The sequence below is a fragment of the Gymnoscopelus braueri genome (assembly GCF_963280865.1).
Source record: "Gymnoscopelus braueri genome assembly, chromosome: 2".
Taxonomy (NCBI): Eukaryota; Metazoa; Chordata; class Actinopteri; order Myctophiformes; family Myctophidae; genus Gymnoscopelus; species Gymnoscopelus braueri.
The window spans coordinates 7556147-7575201 of record NC_137604.1 but is presented as its reverse complement, the minus strand read 5'-3'; the positions used below and the strand labels follow the sequence as shown (position 1 = coordinate 7575201).

Sequence of the window (19055 nt, the reverse complement as noted above, 5' to 3'; positions counted from 1 at the left end):
TCATCACATCTGAAGTAGGTGTAACAAAACATGCATTGTTAGCTTTTCCCCACGGGAAGAGAAGGCTACTGTGCGGCGTACACAGACTAATGAGTATTAGACATGTGAATATGTGGTTTTATTTGTTATTTGTAGTCAGAATTATCAGGATAGACCTCCTAAAACAAGAACCGTCAGCACCCCCGTCTAAATCAGCACCCCCGTCTAAATCAGGTAACGTGTGGTCTAGACTGGTTTAGACCGGTCTAGCTGTAGTTTGGTTGTCGTGCGGTGGTAGGCAAAGTACTCAACCCCAGTACTTCAGTCAAAGTATGGATACTCCTGGTCTACATTTTCATTGTAATATCAATGCATTGCTGTACTAGAATTTAGACATTTTCCCCAAAGAAATCAATGATTTTCCTGAAATCTCCCAGAAATATAAATAATAGTGAAAATAGCAGATCTTGCAAGCTCACAACGCGTCGCATCGCGATACGTTGTGAGCTTGTAGATTGGCTATTTTCACTATATTTGAAATGGGGCTTAAGTGGTTAATTCATAATGTACTTTTTCCCTTTCTATAAGCTGCACAAAAGTGCAAACTAGGTGAGGATTCTGGTGGATTTGTGTCTAGATGTAGATGTGTGGTTTCAGCTGACAGCTGCTCTACATTAAAGTCACCCTGGAGAACTATTATACTGATGGGCTGCCGGTTTGAATCCCTGCGCTGGCAGGAGAAGTTGGTTACCCCTGAGCAAGACATTTGTGAAGCAGCAGTGAACCCCCCCCCCCCAGTAGTGGCTGTACTGGTCAGCTCCCAGTACAACAGCATTAGACTGTGGTTGTACTGGTCAGCTCCCAGTACAACAGCATTAGACTGTGGTTGTACTGGTCAGCTCCCAGTACAACAGCATTAGACTGTGGTTGTACCGGTCAGCTCCCAGTACAACAGCATTAGACTGTGGTTGTACCGGTCAGCTCCCAGTACAACAGCATTAGACTGTGGTTGTACCGGTCAGCTCCCAGTACAACAGCATTAGATTGTGGTTGTACTGGTCAGCTCCCAGTACAACAGCATTAGACTGTGGTTGTACCGGTCAGCTCCCAGTACAACAGCATTAGATTGTGGTTGTACTGGTCAGCTCCCAGTACAACAGTAGAAGACTGTTGTACTGGTCAGCTCCCAGTACAACAGTGTACAAGACTGTGGTTGTACTAGTCAGCTCCCACTCCCAGTACAACACCACAGTATCAAACTGTGGTGTTGTACCATAGAGGTATAATATAACTAGAGGGCGGATTGCCCCGCCCCCCAGGTATTCATTTCAATGAAAGTGCTCAGTGGCGTTTTGAAGCACCCGGAAGCCTGCCGGAAGTAGAATTATTGAGACGTTTAGAGCGGCCATAGAGCGGCCATAGAGTTATGAGCATGGGCACAAACGAGAGATAGCGTTTTAAGTGCATTCTCTGATTTGACCACCAGGCTTGGCCGCTTCACTGTTCTACCGTGGCTCTTGGGGCTCTGGGGGCTCCGGGGTCTTGGGTTGTACAGGTAAGGTAAGCTCCCAGTACAACAGTAGAAGACTGTGGTTGTACTGGTCAGCTCCCAGTTCGTAGAAGACTGTGGTTGTACCCGAAGCCTAGTCGAATCCCAGTTTTGTGCGTGTGCGTGTGTGTGCGTGTGTGCGTGTGTGCGTGTGTGTGTGCGCGCGCGTGCTATTTTGGAATAGCTAACGTATACATTTTTTTAATAAGTATTTCAAGTTTTTCAGAAAACGTAGGATTTAGAAGGTGTTTTTAAAATCGGCCTCGGGTCTAAATGGGTTAAGCCATCTGTCTTGTCTAGTAATTAATCTTCAATTAGTCAAGTTTCAATTCAGTTGTCCAATGACTATACTGACTATCACAGTCTGTATAGTATGGTCCTCTGGACCATACTATACTGACTATCACAGTCAGTCTAGTATGGTCCAGAGGACCATACTAGACTGACTATCACAGTCAGTCTAGTATGGTGGAAAACAATAACTATATCTCCATACTTTAACTTTTTGTATTTTCCCCTGTAAATTAACGCCCTACTTGATCACACTACAGCAGGGACCTTTTTTTCAGGCCAAGGACCCCCTAGCTGAGAGAGAGATGAAGCAGGGACCCCCACTACATATTGTATTCATGTTAAATGCGTGTTTTCAGACATTTAACCACTTAAACCCTCAATACTTTGTAAACTTGACCGTTGGCTCTGTACTTGGTCTGCTCTTTTTTTCCCTCTACACCAAACCTCTTTGCTGAAAATAACAACGCTCACTTGTGAGCTTGTAGATCTGCTATTTTCGGCTAATGTTCCGGATGAACATTTTTCTTATTACCCATGAAGCTCAGATTAATTTCACAGAAGTAATAAGAAGACTCAGAGGCAGCCATTGTACAGTAATTCATTGAGCCCTTGAGGATTGTTTTAAATATCCGAGTGGTCCCAGGGCTCGAATAGGGTTGAGAAGCACTGGGCCCTAGAGTATTTCTGTGCTTTCTGTGCTACTGTCACTCTCCATGAGTTCCACTGTCACTTCACCAGGGCTTTTCCTATGTTTTTTTTGTGATGTCGGACTCGTATAGCACCACGAGCTGTGATTGGTCTATTTTTTGCGGTGACAGATGTACAGTACATGGATGCGTACAGACCAACCCTCTGGCTGTAGACAGCTGGTACCCTTAACGAGCTCTATATACCCTGTATGCCTTTGTCAAAAGTGACAGAATGTGTGTGTGTGTGTGTGTGTGTGTGTGTGTGTGTGTGTGTGTATATATATATCACTATACTTGTGAGGACCAAATAGATATGCTATTTTTCCGCTTTAGGCTTACGGTAAATGGCAAAAAATCTATATGGCATTCAAAAAGTTTTCCTCACAAGTATAGTAATACAAACCTGTGTGTGTGTTAGCAGGGCTGGTGAATTAATAATCGAATTTCGAATATTCCTCGAATATGGGGAAAATATGTATATTCGAATTTGAAAATTAATATTCGAATATAAAAAACAAACAAAAGATGTTTTATTGGATCCGAGCACTCGATACATTGTTTTTTGTATTGTTTCTGTATTGAACATTTTGTATTGAACTTGAAAAATAAATAAAAATTAATATATTGTTGTATAATACTAATGTTATTATTTGAATATATTCGAATATCTGCCAATTTTTAAGACCAATATTCGAATATCATTTCTGAGGAAAGTTGACAGTCCTAGTGTGTGTGTGTGTGTGTGTGTGTGTGTGTGTGTTATCTCTCCTGGCTAATAACGTTCTCTCCTCCCCTCTCCCCCAGAAAACAACGCCTACAGCTTTGGACGAACCACGATAGCCAACCTCAAGTCTGGGTGAGTGCTGCCGTATAGCTTTGGTCTCAGTATCAGCTGAATGTGTGCACAAAATGAACGTAGGAGGAGCACACTCACTGCATGTACATGTTCGCATACGGGCTGTGAGTTGCAACGGGAGGAGTAGGACGGAGGCGCTACGTCCTCCCGGTGGAGGCTCCTCACTGGCAGGTGAGCCAGTAGGGTGCAACAGCAGTGACAACACACATGAATGTGTAGGGAGGGGATTCGGAAAAAAAGAGGGTAAAACAATAGGCTCTGGGGCACGGTGACGCAGTCGGTAGCGCTGTGGCCTCACAGCTAGAAGGTCCTGGGTTCGATTCCCGCCCGGGACGCTGTGGGCGTGTTCTCTCCTCCGCGTCATCAGCACCCATACCCTAGGTGGGGTTGGCGAAAGGGCCTTTCTGTGTGGAGTTTGCATGTTCTCCCCGTGTCCCCTAGGGCAGTGGTTCTCAAACTTTTTCATGTCAAGGACCCCCGAATTGACACTTATTAGCCCGCGGACCCGCATTTGAAAAGATATGCCAGGGACCCCCATTAGAGAAGATTTTTACGGCTCTAGCAGTGATTCTCAACCATTTTAATTTAAGGACCCCCCCAGTTTGACATGCATTAGGCTACGGACCCCCATTTAATGGCATTTCTATCTCTGGGACCCCAATTCATATTGTAAAATCAATGTTAATTTAACTCTGAGAGTGTACAAATGTAACCAAATGGACCCTAACGGTCCATTTGGTTCCATTTGTACACTCTCAGAGTTACAGACCTGTAAGGGTCCATTTGGTTCCATTTGTACACTCTCAGAGTTACAGACCTGTAAGGGTCCATTTGGTTCCATTTGTACACTCTCAGAGTTACAGACCCATAAGGGTCCATTTGGTTCCTATAAATCATTTAGCTGGGGACCCCCTGGTATCCCCTCAAATACCTTTGAGAACCATTGCCCTAGGGTAGGTACCCTCACAATAAACATGCAGTAATCCTGGTCTCTATACTGCCTCCCCCTGGTCAGCCGGGTGGGGGGAAAGCTACCGGAAAACCTACCGGAAATCCCCCCCCTGTTAGGTGATAAGAAGCGGCCTGCTAGCACCTCATGCATTGAAGGAGGCATGAGCTCAGTTCTGGGCTCTCCCTAGGCTGGCAGAGGGAGAGTTGCGCGCAGGATTACATAGGCAATTGGCACTGGGTGAAAAAATGGGTTACAAAATCGTGGGATAAAAATGTAAAGGTTAAAACGATAGGCTTGATGCACAGCAGCCATATTGGAAAGAAATTGGAACTCTTCCTTACTTCCTTTGCAGGTGTCACCAATGATTCTAATGAAGGCTCTGTTCCATTTAGTGTAGCACAGTGGTTCTCAAACGTTTAAATTTCAAGGAACACCATAACTCTGAGAGTGAACAAATGGTTCCATTTGTACACTCTCAAAGTTACACACCGGTAAGGGGCCATTTGGAACCCCCTTATGGAACCATGAGGGTCCCTGGACCACACTTTGAGAACCACCGGTGTAGCAGAGTGTTTCCAGTGAGTCAACATGGTACAATATCAACACCCTGACTCTGTTTGACCAGAATGGAACAGAGCCTTCATTAGTGTCATTGTTAAGACCTGTGAAAGAAGTAAGAAAGAGGCCCAATTTCTCTCCAATGTGGCTGCTGTGCATAAAAAGCCTATTGGCTACTCTAAAAGCAAAAGGCGTGATCACTGTGTAGATCCCAGGGGGACTCTGGTCAGTGCAGTATATAGGGTTGAAGTGGTTAAAGTAACAGAATATGTTGTTCATCCTCAGGACCAACCTGCTGTGGCTGCACACGGCGTTCGCCTTCATGTATCTGCTGCTGACCGTCTACAGCATGAGAAGACACACCTCCAAGATGCACTACAAGGAAGACGACCTGGTCAGGACTGCAAATAGTTTACCCAAATAGTTTAATTTAGTCCGGTCAGGACCACATCTATTCACTGCTGTTGTTGATGGGGAACCCAAATAGTTTAATATAGTCTGGTCAGGACCACATCCATTCACTGCTGTTGATGGGGAACCCAAATAGTTTAATTTAGTCTGGTGTTTTGAGGGTGACCCTCATTTATAATGATGCGGCCGAGCTTACAAACAAATGAAGTAAGCTAAAATGAGATGAATACAAACTTAAGAACAACAAATCAAATTGGTTAAAATTAGATTAGCACGGGCTAAACAAATACAATCTGTTGAAATACAGAAAATCAACGAACAAATCGGTTAAAACAAATCAGTTAAATCAGTATCCAGCATAGGTGATTTTCCATCTATTTTCTGCATAGTATTTCTCTAATAAAGTTTTTGACTGTAACATAGTTATCGTTTCATAGCGTCCTAGACAACGCAGTAGCAGCATGTTTGTCAGCAATGTGTGTTTTCTTATAAATGAGAGAAAAGTAAAGAAGTCCTCCTTTCCTCACCACAAAAGTGCAATTTCCGCCTAAAGTAAAGCTAGATGTAAAGTACAATATTTCAGCATTTCTTCAGGTAAATTACATTCTGGCTCTCGGGTGATGTAGGGCAGACACCTGGTTCATACCTCAGCAAATCTGACACAGATAGGAGTGAGCATTCTCACTATTTTTTTGGTCAGCTTTCCTCTATTCGGACTGGCCTATATATTTTGTTATTATATTTGTTTCCCCCAGAGTTTTAAGTAGTTGTAAAGAATAGCCCAAAATGCTGCCCAAAAATAAACGTTCACAGCATTTCCTTTCATTAACTCATTCACTGCCACTGACGTAAAAAACGTAATTTGTCCCGTTTACCAATCCTGCCACTGACGTAAAAAACGTAATTTTTTTTTTTTTTTTTTTTTTTTAGTTTTTTTTTTTCAGGAGGCTCCAGGGGGTCCCCAAGCTAAATGATTGATAGTTAGGAATCAAATGGACGGACCCTTACAGGTCTGTAACTCTGAGAGTGTACTAATGGAACCAAATGGACCCTTACGGGTCCATTTGGTTCCATTAGTACACTCTCAGAGTTGGGATAGTTCACGCCCAAAATGACTTGTTTCCTATGGATTAGTCACCCCATGGAGACTTGAATTCATGCATATTTTTTGTATTTATTTGTATCATTCATAAGCCAATAATTTCATGACCGGCAGCAGTTCCTCGAGTCTCCTTTGTGTCTCCTACCGGAACCGCTGCCTATACCGGTCCGCTGGTCATCAAATTATTGGCTTAGGAATGAGACAAAAACAAAACAATCTCCATGAATTCAAGTCTTCAGTGGGATGACTAATCGATAGGGAAAAAAACGTTTTTGGGAGAACTGTCCTTTTAAGTTTGAGGACCACTGTTACTGGGACTCCTAGGCTATAAATAAATGATACACCCTAAGGACAAATCATCCAATTTGTTTTGCTTTTATCCACCCAGTGATGGTAATTTCACTAAGACCCCAGACTACTTATTCTCATTTTAGGATGGGAAAGAAACCTCCATATTCTAACGTTTTGTGTTTTTTTTCGTAAATTAACGCCCTACTTGATCATACCGACTACAGCGTCACACAAAACTATCAAAAGTAGCAGATACGCCAGCTCAAAACACGTCACTTTGCGCCGCATTTCGAGCTTGTAGATCTGCTACTTTCGAATTTGAATCCTGAAAAGGAACATTTTTGTTACATAATGAGGTTTCCCCCCCCGACAGAGACAATATGTTTTAACTGGTGCGTCGTCATCATCGTCATCTGCTAGCATTCGCAGTAACCTCCTCTCTCCACCAGGTGAAACGCACGCTGTTCATCAACGGCATCTCCAAGTACGGCGAGGAGAGTCACATCAAGCAACACTTTGAGTGAGTCGACAGCAGGGGTGATGCAACTTGATGATGTAGAGGGCCACTATATTTCCACACTCACTCCAGAGGGCCACATTGCATATACTGTCGGGCAGACACCTCTTATCTCCGTATTTTACCTTTTTTTGTAAATTAATGCCGTTCTTTGCCATTCTTTGTCACACGAAAGTAGCAAAAATATCTACAAGCTGCGACACGTTTTGAGCTTGTAGATCTTCTATTTTTGCTACTTTTTAATCGGAATCCTGAAAAGTAGCATTTTTATTTCATTTCAAATGCATTTAGTTATACTTATGTTAACTTTATGAACTTAAATACAAATACATTGGACATAAAAAGACAATAACGAGTTTTTTCCCGAGTACCCTCCGTGCCAGCACGAGAAATCCCGAGTTTTTACTTTTGACTGTGGTCACGCTATACTGTTTATTTTTCATGATCACTTTCGCTTCCTGACTCCTTCAGACTCATTGGGTTCCGGTTTCATGACGCAGATTCCGTTTCCGGTTCTCATTTTTTTTCCCGCGGTAATTTTCGGCCAGAATAGGGAAAGTCACGGTTTTTCACACGGTATAAAAAGCGAACGGAGAGGTCCACGTCTACTCTCTTTGGTCTGGGTGACGATCAGTCATCGTAGTCGTGTATCGCATCGTAATTTAGCCCGATCAACGATTGTCGAAAATGTCAACATCCGGTTATGACCGGATATGACGTGAGCCTGTTTGGGAGGGGGCGAGTGAGCCAGCGAGGTCATCAATGTGTCGATTTGTTGCTCTCTACTGGTAGAACTGTATTATGGGTTTAAAAACCCAATCAGATCATTTATTTGAATGAAAAATTACAAAATTTAAAAATTAAAAAAAAAAAGAAAACGCAAATTGCTGGCACTGGGGGAGTACTTTATGAAAATACTCTTGGCACTGAAAGAGTTAAGCTGCTAATATAGACTGAAGTAATTAAAGCGGGTCATGTTTGGAATTGTAACAGCTGAAATCAATAAAGTATCAGTATTCCCATGTTCCCTGTATTCCCATCAGTTGCCCATGTATGGTCTACAGCAAGCTCCCACATGATCACTTCTGTTGAAATGGAGATCAGTGTGTTGGTAAAAACAGATTGTGTTGTTGTTGGTAATAAAGGGATGGGTGTTGTGTGTGTGTTGTGTTTGTACAGACAGGCGTATGAGAACTGCATCGTCCTGGAGGCCAGGGTCTGCTACAACGTGGCCAAGCTCATGTCCCTCAACTCAGAGAGGTAAAGACCCTGACCTTCTTTTCCTTGGAGCCCCCCTCCTTCCATCTGACTAAAAGCTGACATTCCCCACATGCTGACAACTCAGTGGTGTAAAGTAACTAAGTACATTTACTCAAGTACTTAAGTACAATTCTGAGGTACTTTAGCTTTACTTGGAGTATTTCCAATTTCTATACTTTTACCTCTACTCCATTACATCTCAGAGACAAATATTGTAGTTTTACTTCACTACAATTATTTGAAAACTTTAGTTACTTGTTATTTTTTTTTGGTCTTGATTATTTTTACAAAACATACTGTACATTAACCACTTCAGGCCTATTTAAACGTTAGCTATTAGCCAATCTACAAGCTTATAACGTGTCGCATCGCGACGCGTTGTTGTGAGCTTGTAAATCTGCTATTTTCAAAAGATTTGCATACATTTTAGACATTATAATTACTTCTGAAACAGGACATTCTGCATAATGAGTACTTTTACTTTTGGTGCTTTAAGTATATTTTCATTACCGGACTTTTACTTGTAACGGAGTGTTTCTGCATTGCAGTATTGATACTTTTACTTACGGTAAGTAAAACAATGGAGTACTTTTTCCACCACTGCATACACATACATAATGTGTACATGGTGTGTGTCTACAGGAAGAAGACAGAGCGCAGTAAGAAGTTCTTCACAGACCTGATGGCCAAGGAACACATGCCCACCATGATAAACCCCAAACCATGTGGTCACCTGTGCTGCTGCGCTATAACAGGATGTGAAGAGGTACTCATACCCACTGGTGTAAAGTAACTGTAGTGTCAGAAAGTCCTATACCTTAAGGCACTACTTGGTTGCCTATGGCCAGGGATTAAGTTCATACGTGCGCTCTATAAAAACTCCAAAGTCCAAACCGTAGTGAAGTTTATAAATGAAAAGCATTTATTCTTTGCCAACTTGATCGTCACTTAGGCATACCAAATAAATAAATACAATTAAACTTAACACTTAAATGCCCGGGAATAGACCAAACACAGTCCTCTCGAGCACAGTCAAAAACTGTGTGCCTCTGCCTCAAGCAACACCTGCGCCTGATCACTGAACCTGTTAAGTGCCTTGACCGCGCCCCGCAGACGCAGTGACATCATCAAAAAATTAGAAACAACAGAAATCGTGTATATGGCTCTAACAGTAACTAAGTACATTTTCTCAAGTACTCTACTGAAGTACAATTTTGAGGTATTTTTACTTTACTGGATTATTTTTCATTTTCTAGTACTTTTACTTCTACTCCACTACATCTCAGAGGCAGTTGATTCGGACGATATAGAACATCACCAAAACAAGTACCGTTTATTTTTATATATAAATGTAAATTTCCTGTTTATTTTACTATTTGAAGATCCTGATCCGCGGATCCAGTCCAGGTTTTCTTCCTAATAAAAATAGCGAAATCAACAGGAAGTTAAATTTTTTATTAAAAAAACAAACAGTACTGGGTTTGGTGATGTTCTATATTGTCCGAATCAACTTTGTTTACGTTCGTTTACATGCTAAAAGAGTGACTTTGAGAGCTGTTTAACGGTACAATGTAAGTCCATGAGGAGTATTTTTAGGATTATCAATTTCTAATCAATGCAGCAATTATTTTAGATTTCTTGTCCACATTTGGAGTTACGTCATGGCAAGGTAACTACACAACCCAAACCTCTACCAAAGTGGTCTTGCCCTTTTAACTAGTTTGACCCCCTATGTGAGGGGTCAAACTAGGGGTTTATCATGATTGTGAATCATTGCAAACATTTTGCTTTGCACTGAAACGCAATTTCTCAAATACTAGGAGATACTGCTCCACATTGTAAAATGCCTTGGAGTCAAGGTCGCCTGGAGCAGTGGTTCCCAAACTTTTTTAGCCCAAGACCCAAAAGAGAAATTAGACGTTTGTCCGAGACCCAAACTAGTGAAAATAGCAGATCTACAAGCTTTGTGATTAGCATTATGAGCTTGAAGATCTGCAATTTTCACTACATTTTAAACTTTTTTTACATTTATTTATGGAAATAATTAGATTTTTTCATTTTATTTTTTAAATACTTTTGAAACATTTTGGAATTGTTTGTGTGTAATTGGTGAAAAGTTGTGATTTTTTTGTTTGTCTTTTTAAAATATTTTGAAATAATATTATATATTTTTTCAAATGTAGGAAACGAATAAAAGGGGATATTCACCCATAAAAATTGGTCTGCGACCTTAAAGGGCAAGACCACTTTGGTAGAGGTTTGGGTTGTGTAGTTACCTTGCCATGATGTAACTCCAAAGATGGACAAGAAATAAAAAATAATTGCTCCATTGATTAGAAATTGATAATTCAAAATATGTTCCTCATTGACTTACATTGTATGGTAAAACAGCTCTCAAAGTCACTATTTTAGCACGTAAACGAACGCAAACAAAGTTGATTCAGACAATATAGAACATCACCAAACCCAGTACTGTTTTTTTTTTATTTATAAAAATGTCAACTTCCTGTTGATTTTGCCATTTTTAATAAGTAGAAAACCTGGACTGGATCCGCGGATCCGGATCCAGATCTTCAAATAGTAAACCAGTGGGTCCCAACCCACTGGTTGGGGAACAGTGGCCTGGAGGGGTCTGGTTACCCGGATGGTTACCCCCAGTACGGAGGGGGGGGGGAGTGGAGGAGTGGAGCTGTGTTCCCAGCCATTAATGTGTGGATGTGTTGTTCATGTGTTGTCCTGTAGGAGGAGGCAGTGAGCTACTACACCAAGAGAGAAGCCAAGCTGAAGGAAGAGTACAGGAAGGAGAAGGAGAAGGTCAACAGCAAACCTCTGGGAATGGCCTTCGTCACGTTCCAGAACGAAGCCATGACCGCAATGTGAGACCGCCCTCTCTGTGTGTGTGTGTGTGTGTGTGTGTGTGTGTGTGTGTGTGTGTGTGTGTGTGTGTGTGTGTGTGTGTGCCCATTAAGACCGGGAAAGCATCTGTGTCATTTTAAATGTATTTGGCTATTCAAAAATAGCAGATCTACAAGCTCATAGCGCGGCACCGAGTGCCGCGCTATGAGCTTGTATATCTGCTATTTTTGAAAAATTGTGAAAACTCTAGCAAATAGTTGATTTTTTTGTTCTTTTAAGCTAACATTTGTAACTCAAATCTTTGCGTCTGAGCTTGCTATCACTATTTAAATATACTTTTAAATACTTGAGTATTTACTTGAGTATTTAGTTGAGATATACTTTGTCCACCACTGTTAAAAAGGTGCTGCTACTGCAATGCTATGCTAATGTCCCCCTGTCCCCCTGTCCCCCTGTCTGTCTGTCTGTCTGTCTGTCTGTCTGTCTGTCTGTCTGTCTGTCTGTCTGTCTGTCCTCCAGCATCCTGAAGGACTTCAACGCGTGTCAGGTCCAGGGCTGTCACTGTCGCCAGGAGCCCAGGTCGTCTCACTTCAGCGAGTCTCTGCACGTTTACAACTGGACCGTCACCTACGCCCCCGACCCGCAGAACGTGCGATGGTAAGAGTCCAAAACACCCCAAAACCTCACTTTTATTTTCTCATGACGGAGGGTAGCCTGGAATCCAGACGGAGGCACTCGTTCAGCGTTTGGTTTCTTTTTACTTTGCTTCTCCGTTTATCATCCTGAGCTGGATTTCCAAACTTCACCAGTAAGTGATTCGAATTTGACATTGGAAGGCTCTGTCCCGCCCCCGTGCACCACAGACAGACCAATCGGAAGCTGTGGCTCCTGGGTGCCCGTCCCGCCCTGGTCCCGCCCCTTAACACATTCCCTGCCAGAGGTTTTTTTTTATTTTACTTCCCCCAGTGCCAGTGTTTAATTTTTTTTTACACAGGAGCCGAGATACAGGATTTTAAAGTAATAAGTTAACCAAGGAGTGAATGGAGCTAGAAATCTTTGGATCGTGATATCTCTGGTTCTGTGTGGATAAATTGAAAAAAAAAAGACCAAAAAAAAAAAAAAGGTTATACTCGTGGATGGCAGTAAACGGGTGTATTTTTCATCAACGGTTATACTCGTGATTGGCAGGTAAAGTGTTAAGAAATAGCATGATTTCCAGACTGAGAAGCGAATTCCAGACTGAGAAGCCGAACGGAGCGAATCAGTCTGGATTCCAGGCTAGACGGAGGGAGCATTCTTCCCAGGAATTGATTCCCAGGGCATTAGGCTATACGGGGAACCCTGCTTCCCGGGATTAAACCCTAGCACAGCCATTCCCAACCTGGGCAAGTGGGCCCAATAATTGGTAAGGCACTAAGATAGTAATATTAGTATAATATTAACACATTGAGTGCCAAAAACCGGTCCGGACCGTTTTTGAGAAGCTATGCGTTATGGGCCATAAACGGTCCGGAATGTTTTTGGCCCATTTAAAAAAAAAAATATTTTTCCCACGTGGGGGCGCTCTAACGAAACTTTGGGATCATCCAAGGAGTCTCTAAGAAGGAGAGGCCGGATGTGGCTCCATGTGAAAAATGCTTCCGGTCGCCCGCTCCAATGTTAACTCCTTGACTAAAAGCTTAATATCTCCATTTCTTTTTAACGTGGTGGAAGTGAGCCGTTTTCGATCGGCGATCACTCTGCAATGGAGGATCGCGTTTGAAATATTATTGTTCCAGGCGTTAGTCGGGACCCCTCCGCCGTCTCGCACGCACGCTTTGTTTACATGCGCGTCCTCGCCGTGGCTTCTACAGCACGAAACATATCGGCGTGGATGGTGGATGGAAGATATGCTGGCACTAGATGTACCCTATTTTAATAAACCTCTGGCACACGATGTGTTAACCCATTAATACCTGTAACGCATCTGTGTCACTTTAGATTTCTTTGGCTATTCAAAAATAGCAGATATACAAGCTCATAGCGCGGCACTGTAGATCTGCTATTTTTTAAAAATCGTGAAAAAATATTTTTTTGACTTTTTTCCAAAAAATTTTAGGATTTAGATTTCTTTTTAAGAATCGCCTCAGGTCTTAATGGGTTAATATAAAAAAATTATGTAAAGAAATAATAGTTTTTTCTTTCAAACTTTGAAAACTTTGTTTTCATTGTGAATCCAATAAATAAGAACTCAAAGTATTGGTTCCAAGCCGGAACGTAATCGAATGATTGATCAGTAAAATAAACATGCACCTGGCCCACCCATCTGACCACTTAACAAGTTAAATGTGTGTGTGTACAGTGTGTGTGTGTGTGTGTGTGTGTTTGTGTGCGTGTGTACAGTGTGTGTGCGCAGGCAGCAGTACAGTAAGTGCAGCTGGTGGTGAGAACGGAGGAAGCTGTGGGTTTTTCATTGCTATCTCATTAGACCAGCGTCTTTCATGTTAAATCAATAGGGTTGTTGATGGCTCCATCAGGGGCACTTTGTTACCGTACTCTGTATTAAATCATCCTTTAACATGCATCCTGGGACGACTGTCTCTTTATCAGATATAGACCTTCAGAAAGCCACTCAATACCCTGGAGAAATAGTTTGTAATGAAGCAATAAGCCAACAAGAGTCTGTGTTTTACCACGGCTAAGAGGTGCAGGGACCCCTCTAGCACAGTGGTTCTCAAAGGTTTTCATGCCAAGGGACCCCCAAAATGATATGTATTTGGCCGCGGACCCCCATCTGAAAATATTTTTTTCCAGATTTGAGTTACCACAATTGTTCGTTTTAAAAATATATATATTCAAAGGTTTGCACACATTTTCAAGATTTTTCTAAAATAGCCAAAGTATAAAAGGTTAAAATGGTTCATATTATTGTGACGCTATATTAACACGTTTGGCTGGGGACCCCCTGGAACCCCCCCAAGGACCCCTAGGGGTCCCCGGACCCCACTTTGAGAACCAATGCTCTAGCAGTTGTAAAATCGTGATTACCCACAGCCTTGTGTGTGTGTGCGTGTGTGTGTGTGTGTGGGGGGAACACATGGAGTCAAACAGCTGACTCCACCCTGTCAGCTGTTTGTCTCTGCACTTTCACTGCTGAGCCGCGTCTGTTCAACGCAATAAAACACGCGTGTGTGTGTGTGTGTGTGTGTGTGTGTGTGTGTGTGTGTGTGTTCTAAATACTGTAATTGATTAAAGAGCTCTTTGGAATTGAACCTCTCTGCACCTCTGAGTGGTTCTCCTCCGGGGGACATGAACTTTGACCTGTGTGTGCGTGCGTTCATTCGTGCGTGTGTGTGTGTGCGTGCGTGCTTGTATTACTATACTTGTGAGGCTCAAATGTCCCAACAAGTATAGTAGAATTTGAGAAACAGACATCGTGAGGACAATTTTCCTCATAAGAGAAATGGTTGTTTTCTGGTCAAAGGCATTTAATTAGGTTCAGGTTGAGGTTAGGGTCAGGGTTAGACATTTAGAGGTCAGGTTCAGGCGTTAGGCTTGGAGTAATCTCTCAAGACCAGATTCTGCTCTGCGTTTGAATCTGTCGGTAGCCGTGTTGACAACCCGTGCGCATTGGTTACAAGTGGGCGTGCTATCAGATCAGGAAGCAGGCCGCGCTTTACCCAATCAAATGTAGTGGGCGGGATTTACGTGCGTGCCGTTCCTTCCCCACTAGAAACAAACCGAAACTCATTTAACAATAGCGTCCTCGGAGCCGACAAGACCACGGAAACTTAGAAACATTTTAAATTGCTCTTTCATCATAGAAACAAGTGGTGCTTATAACCAAAACGATCCATGTTCTTTGGGAGAAGTGGTGTTAGTGTTCCGTGGAGAAATATTGTTAGTGGGAATGAAAACATAGTCGCACCACCGGAAGTGAAAGGCTGAAGGCAGACCAGAAACCCCGGTTTCCTTGCGCACGGGTGCTACGTTGAGCTCCTCCCAGAGCCAAGTGAATAAGTAAAAAAAACAGCCGAGGGCGCTGTTTTTCCTTTTTATTTGGCGATGGGTTCCCAGATTGGGCTTGGAGTTATGTTTGATTTATACTTGGTCGTGCACATCGAAAATGACCCGTTTACAAGCCTGTAAATGGTATTCATAAAATTGCTGAGTTAAAATGTTGATGTCCGTGTGTGTGTGTGTGTGTGTGTGTGGTTTGTTTCCCCAGGGAGCACCTATCTCTGGGAGGCATCTCGTGGTGGATCCGTTGCTTCATCATCAACGTCATCCTCTTCCTCCTGCTGTTCTTCCTCACCACGCCGGCCATCATCATCTCCACCATGGATAAGTTCAACGTCACCAAGCCTGTGGAGTACCTCAACGTAAGAGACCACCTACCACCACGCCCTCACGTCACGTCTCAAAAGACCACTTCACACAGTTTCAACCATAACTTCATATAATCGGTCCTTTGTCGCGTAGTCTGCGACGCGTTTTGAGCTTGTAGATCTGCTATTTTTGCTATTTTGGAATTGGAATTCAGATAATTTTTTTGCATTTTTTTAATTGGAATCCTGAAAAACATTTTTATTTAATTTCAAATGCATTTAGTTATACTTATGTTGACTTTATGAACTTAAATACAAATACATTGGACATAAAAAAGACAATAGCATTTGAATACTAGTCCTTAAGCTACTAATATAGACTGAAGTAATTAATATGTTTGCAATTGTAAAGGTTGAAATCAATAGTATATCAGTATTCCGATATTAACCTATGGGCCACATTAAGTGAAGCAGGGGCCCGCATCTGGCCCCTGGGCCGTCAGTTGCCCATGTATGCTCCAGACTCTAATGACGGAAGCATTTGAAAATTGTGGGAGGCGACGGTGTGGCTTGCGAGACTATTTGTCTTGCGGCGCGTTATCGGCACCATTTCTGTCTACTCACACTGTCTCAGAGTAGGGCGGTGGGACATTTCAGAAACCTGCCTATTGGCACCGGTCGTTGTCAGTCATGCCTTCGTATATTTCAGTAATATGCTTTAGAAGTAAAAGTACTGAAAACTGGAAAAACTCTTGAGTAAATGTACTTAGTTACTTTACACCACTGATACAAACCCGTGTTTGTGTCCTTCAGAACCCCATCGTGACCCAGTTCTTCCCCACACTGTTGCTGTGGGCCTTCTCAGCTCTGTTGCCCACCATCGTGTACTACTCTGCTTTCTTTGAAGCCCACTGGACCAGGTATGTAGGTCTGCCTCTCACACATCTCCATGTCCTGAAGACCTCCCTTCTGGCATAACCACTAAATTGGGGAGTACAAAATTAGTAAAAAATAATTCTACTAAATAATGCGTTTCGTCTTTTTAGTTTTCTGTTTGTTCGTATTCTGTTGTTTAGATCCATTTGCAGCTTGTAGATCTGCTATTATCCAATAGCCTATGTATAAAATAGGGCTAAAGTGGTTAATGTGTGTTTTATAGGCCTGACCTCGACTAAGTCGACTAGTCGACTGGTTAGTCGCGGGGGGTCCGAGTCGACTGCGTGTCTCTTAGTCGACTCTAGTCAAAAAAAAAATGGCCAAAAATGTTTAAAATTGTTTTTTGGCCAAGTCTACACCTGCAAACACACGTCCACTTTATTCTTCTTATTCCTCGTCTTTGTATTGGTATTGTTTGTGTTGGAGCGCCTCAGTGCGGCTGCAGAGTTCATGTGCAACCTCTTCCAGAGAGAGATAGAGACACTAGAAACTCTGCTGGAGACACAAAACAAACTGTGTAGACTTGGCCCTTTGAAATAAAATGTATTTTGGCCCTAAAAAAAATAAAAAATGATTAGTCGACTGCCAGTCGACTATTGGCAATTAGTCGCCAATTAGATTCGACTAAACAAATCCTTAGTCGGGGACAGGCCTATAATATAATATAATAATAATTTATATCTGCAAAGTAACTAGTAACTCTGGTAAAGTAAAAGTACCTCAAAATTGTACTTAAGTACAGTACTTGAGTACATCTACTTAGTTACTTTACACCACTGATGATTTGTAGTATGGAAATATAATCGATGGAATAGGAGGGGAGCAATCGTTACATTTACAAGGTCCTGTGTAAATGGTTGAAATTAAATCACAAATCATCTGGCTTTGACCTTGAACTGACCTTACTATGTACTGTGTGTGTGTGTGTGTGTGTGTGTGTGTGTGTGTGTGTGTGTGTGTGTGTGTGTGTGTGTGTGTGTGTGTGTGTGTGTGTGTGTGTGTGTGTGTGTGTGTGTGTGTGTGTGTGTGTGTGTGTGTGTGTGTGTGTGTGTGTGTGTGTGTGTGTGTGTTCACGTGGCAGGTCGGGGGAGAACAGGACAACCATGCATAAATGTTACACCTTCCTAATCTTCATGGTGTTGCTGCTGCCCTCTCTTGGCCTCAGCAGGTACTGTATGACACTCAGAGAGAGAACCTCTTCCGTTCTCAGTCTGCTCTTTGCTTCTCCCTTCACCTTTTTAGGATCACAGGAATGTTGTCTGGCAACTACATCTCTGAACCTTGTGCTCGCTTACTTTCGGCTCATTGTAAAGTTGATGAGCTAGGAATTAAAACAGTTTTAAAGCTACAATTAATACGTTTGATGTCCATTCTCTCGCTCTCGCGCTCTCTCTCTCTCACACACAACGATGCCGGCACTACAATACAGATGGCAGTACATCTAATGTAGACTGTCACACTCAGAAATAAAACAATTGTCTTGTTTTATCCTTCCATCGGCCAGCCTTCATCTGTGAAACGTTTTTTATTTCTGAGTGCGAACCCTCTTCAGTTTTTTATTGTTGAACTATTTACCATGACAATGCAACAGAAGTGGTTTCCGAGGAAATCGGATGTAAACGTGATTTCAGAGGAAACTTGTCTACCTGTGATGATGTAATGACGTTGGAATGTGTGTTTCTCTCTACAGTCTGGATGTGTTTTTCCGTTGGCTGTTTGACAAGAAGTTCCTGGCTCACGCCACCGTCAGATTTGAGTACGTTTTTCCATTCACTGTTGAGACAAACTGATATCTGATCTCTGCTCCCGAGATTGACAGCGTAGAAATCAACCTCATCTTGAACCCGATCATTGCAAATACCTGAGTTCGAATCAGTTATCATTCATCATTTTTATTATAATCATAATAATAATACTTATTATTAATATCTATTTTTAAGACACCTTGTTACTCACAATGCGTCGCATAGCGACGGATTGTGAGCTTGTAGATGGGCTATTTTCAAATGGCCGAAATGTATATAGGGCTGTAGTGGTTAATGTATGTTTTGTAATAATAATCAAAATCTACAAACTTTAGTTACTACAGTAACTAAAGTTTCCAAATAATTGTTGTGGCGTAAAAGTATAATATTTGCCTCTGAGATGTATTGGAGTTGAAGTAAAACTACTGAAAAATTGGAAATACTCCGGTAAAGTAAAAAAAAAACTAAACATTGTACTTGAGTAAATGTACTTAGTTACTTTACACCACTGGTTACACTGCCACGCAAACGTGTCTTTTTAATTTCAACAAATGTTTACAATTAAAGCAACATCGCATCACTGCTCATCTACAACATCTTAGATGCTGCAACACCAGGCTGCTTATTCTAGAGAATGTTACCGGTCTACCAGGATCTTTATATCTGCACTCTGTGGTCAAATGCATAGAAATAGTAATCTAGTATCATAGGTAAACCAAGAACCTATCATCAGTCTAAAACAGTATAATATCA

The 19055-nt window shown here is 42.1% G+C and overlaps 1 protein-coding gene across 2 annotated transcripts in view; it reads left to right on the top strand.

The window, feature by feature from the left end:
• LOC308100311 (CSC1-like protein 2) overlaps nucleotides 1-19055 on the top strand; it is an 88841-nt gene that overhangs the window by 57673 nt on the left and 12113 nt on the right. For both annotated transcript variants that reach the window (XM_080449315.1, XM_080449314.1), the window contains 11 exons: nucleotides 3316-3367; nucleotides 5163-5271; nucleotides 7131-7201; nucleotides 8378-8458; nucleotides 9101-9224; nucleotides 11201-11334; nucleotides 11834-11971; nucleotides 15522-15675; nucleotides 16435-16541; nucleotides 17639-17725; nucleotides 18248-18313. In XM_080449315.1, coding sequence (XP_080305441.1) covers nucleotides 3316-3367; nucleotides 5163-5271; nucleotides 7131-7201; nucleotides 8378-8458; nucleotides 9101-9224; nucleotides 11201-11334; nucleotides 11834-11971; nucleotides 15522-15675; nucleotides 16435-16541; nucleotides 17639-17725; nucleotides 18248-18313 — 1123 coding nt within the window. The remainder of the gene's footprint in view (nucleotides 1-3315; nucleotides 3368-5162; nucleotides 5272-7130; nucleotides 7202-8377; nucleotides 8459-9100; nucleotides 9225-11200; nucleotides 11335-11833; nucleotides 11972-15521; nucleotides 15676-16434; nucleotides 16542-17638; nucleotides 17726-18247; nucleotides 18314-19055) is intronic.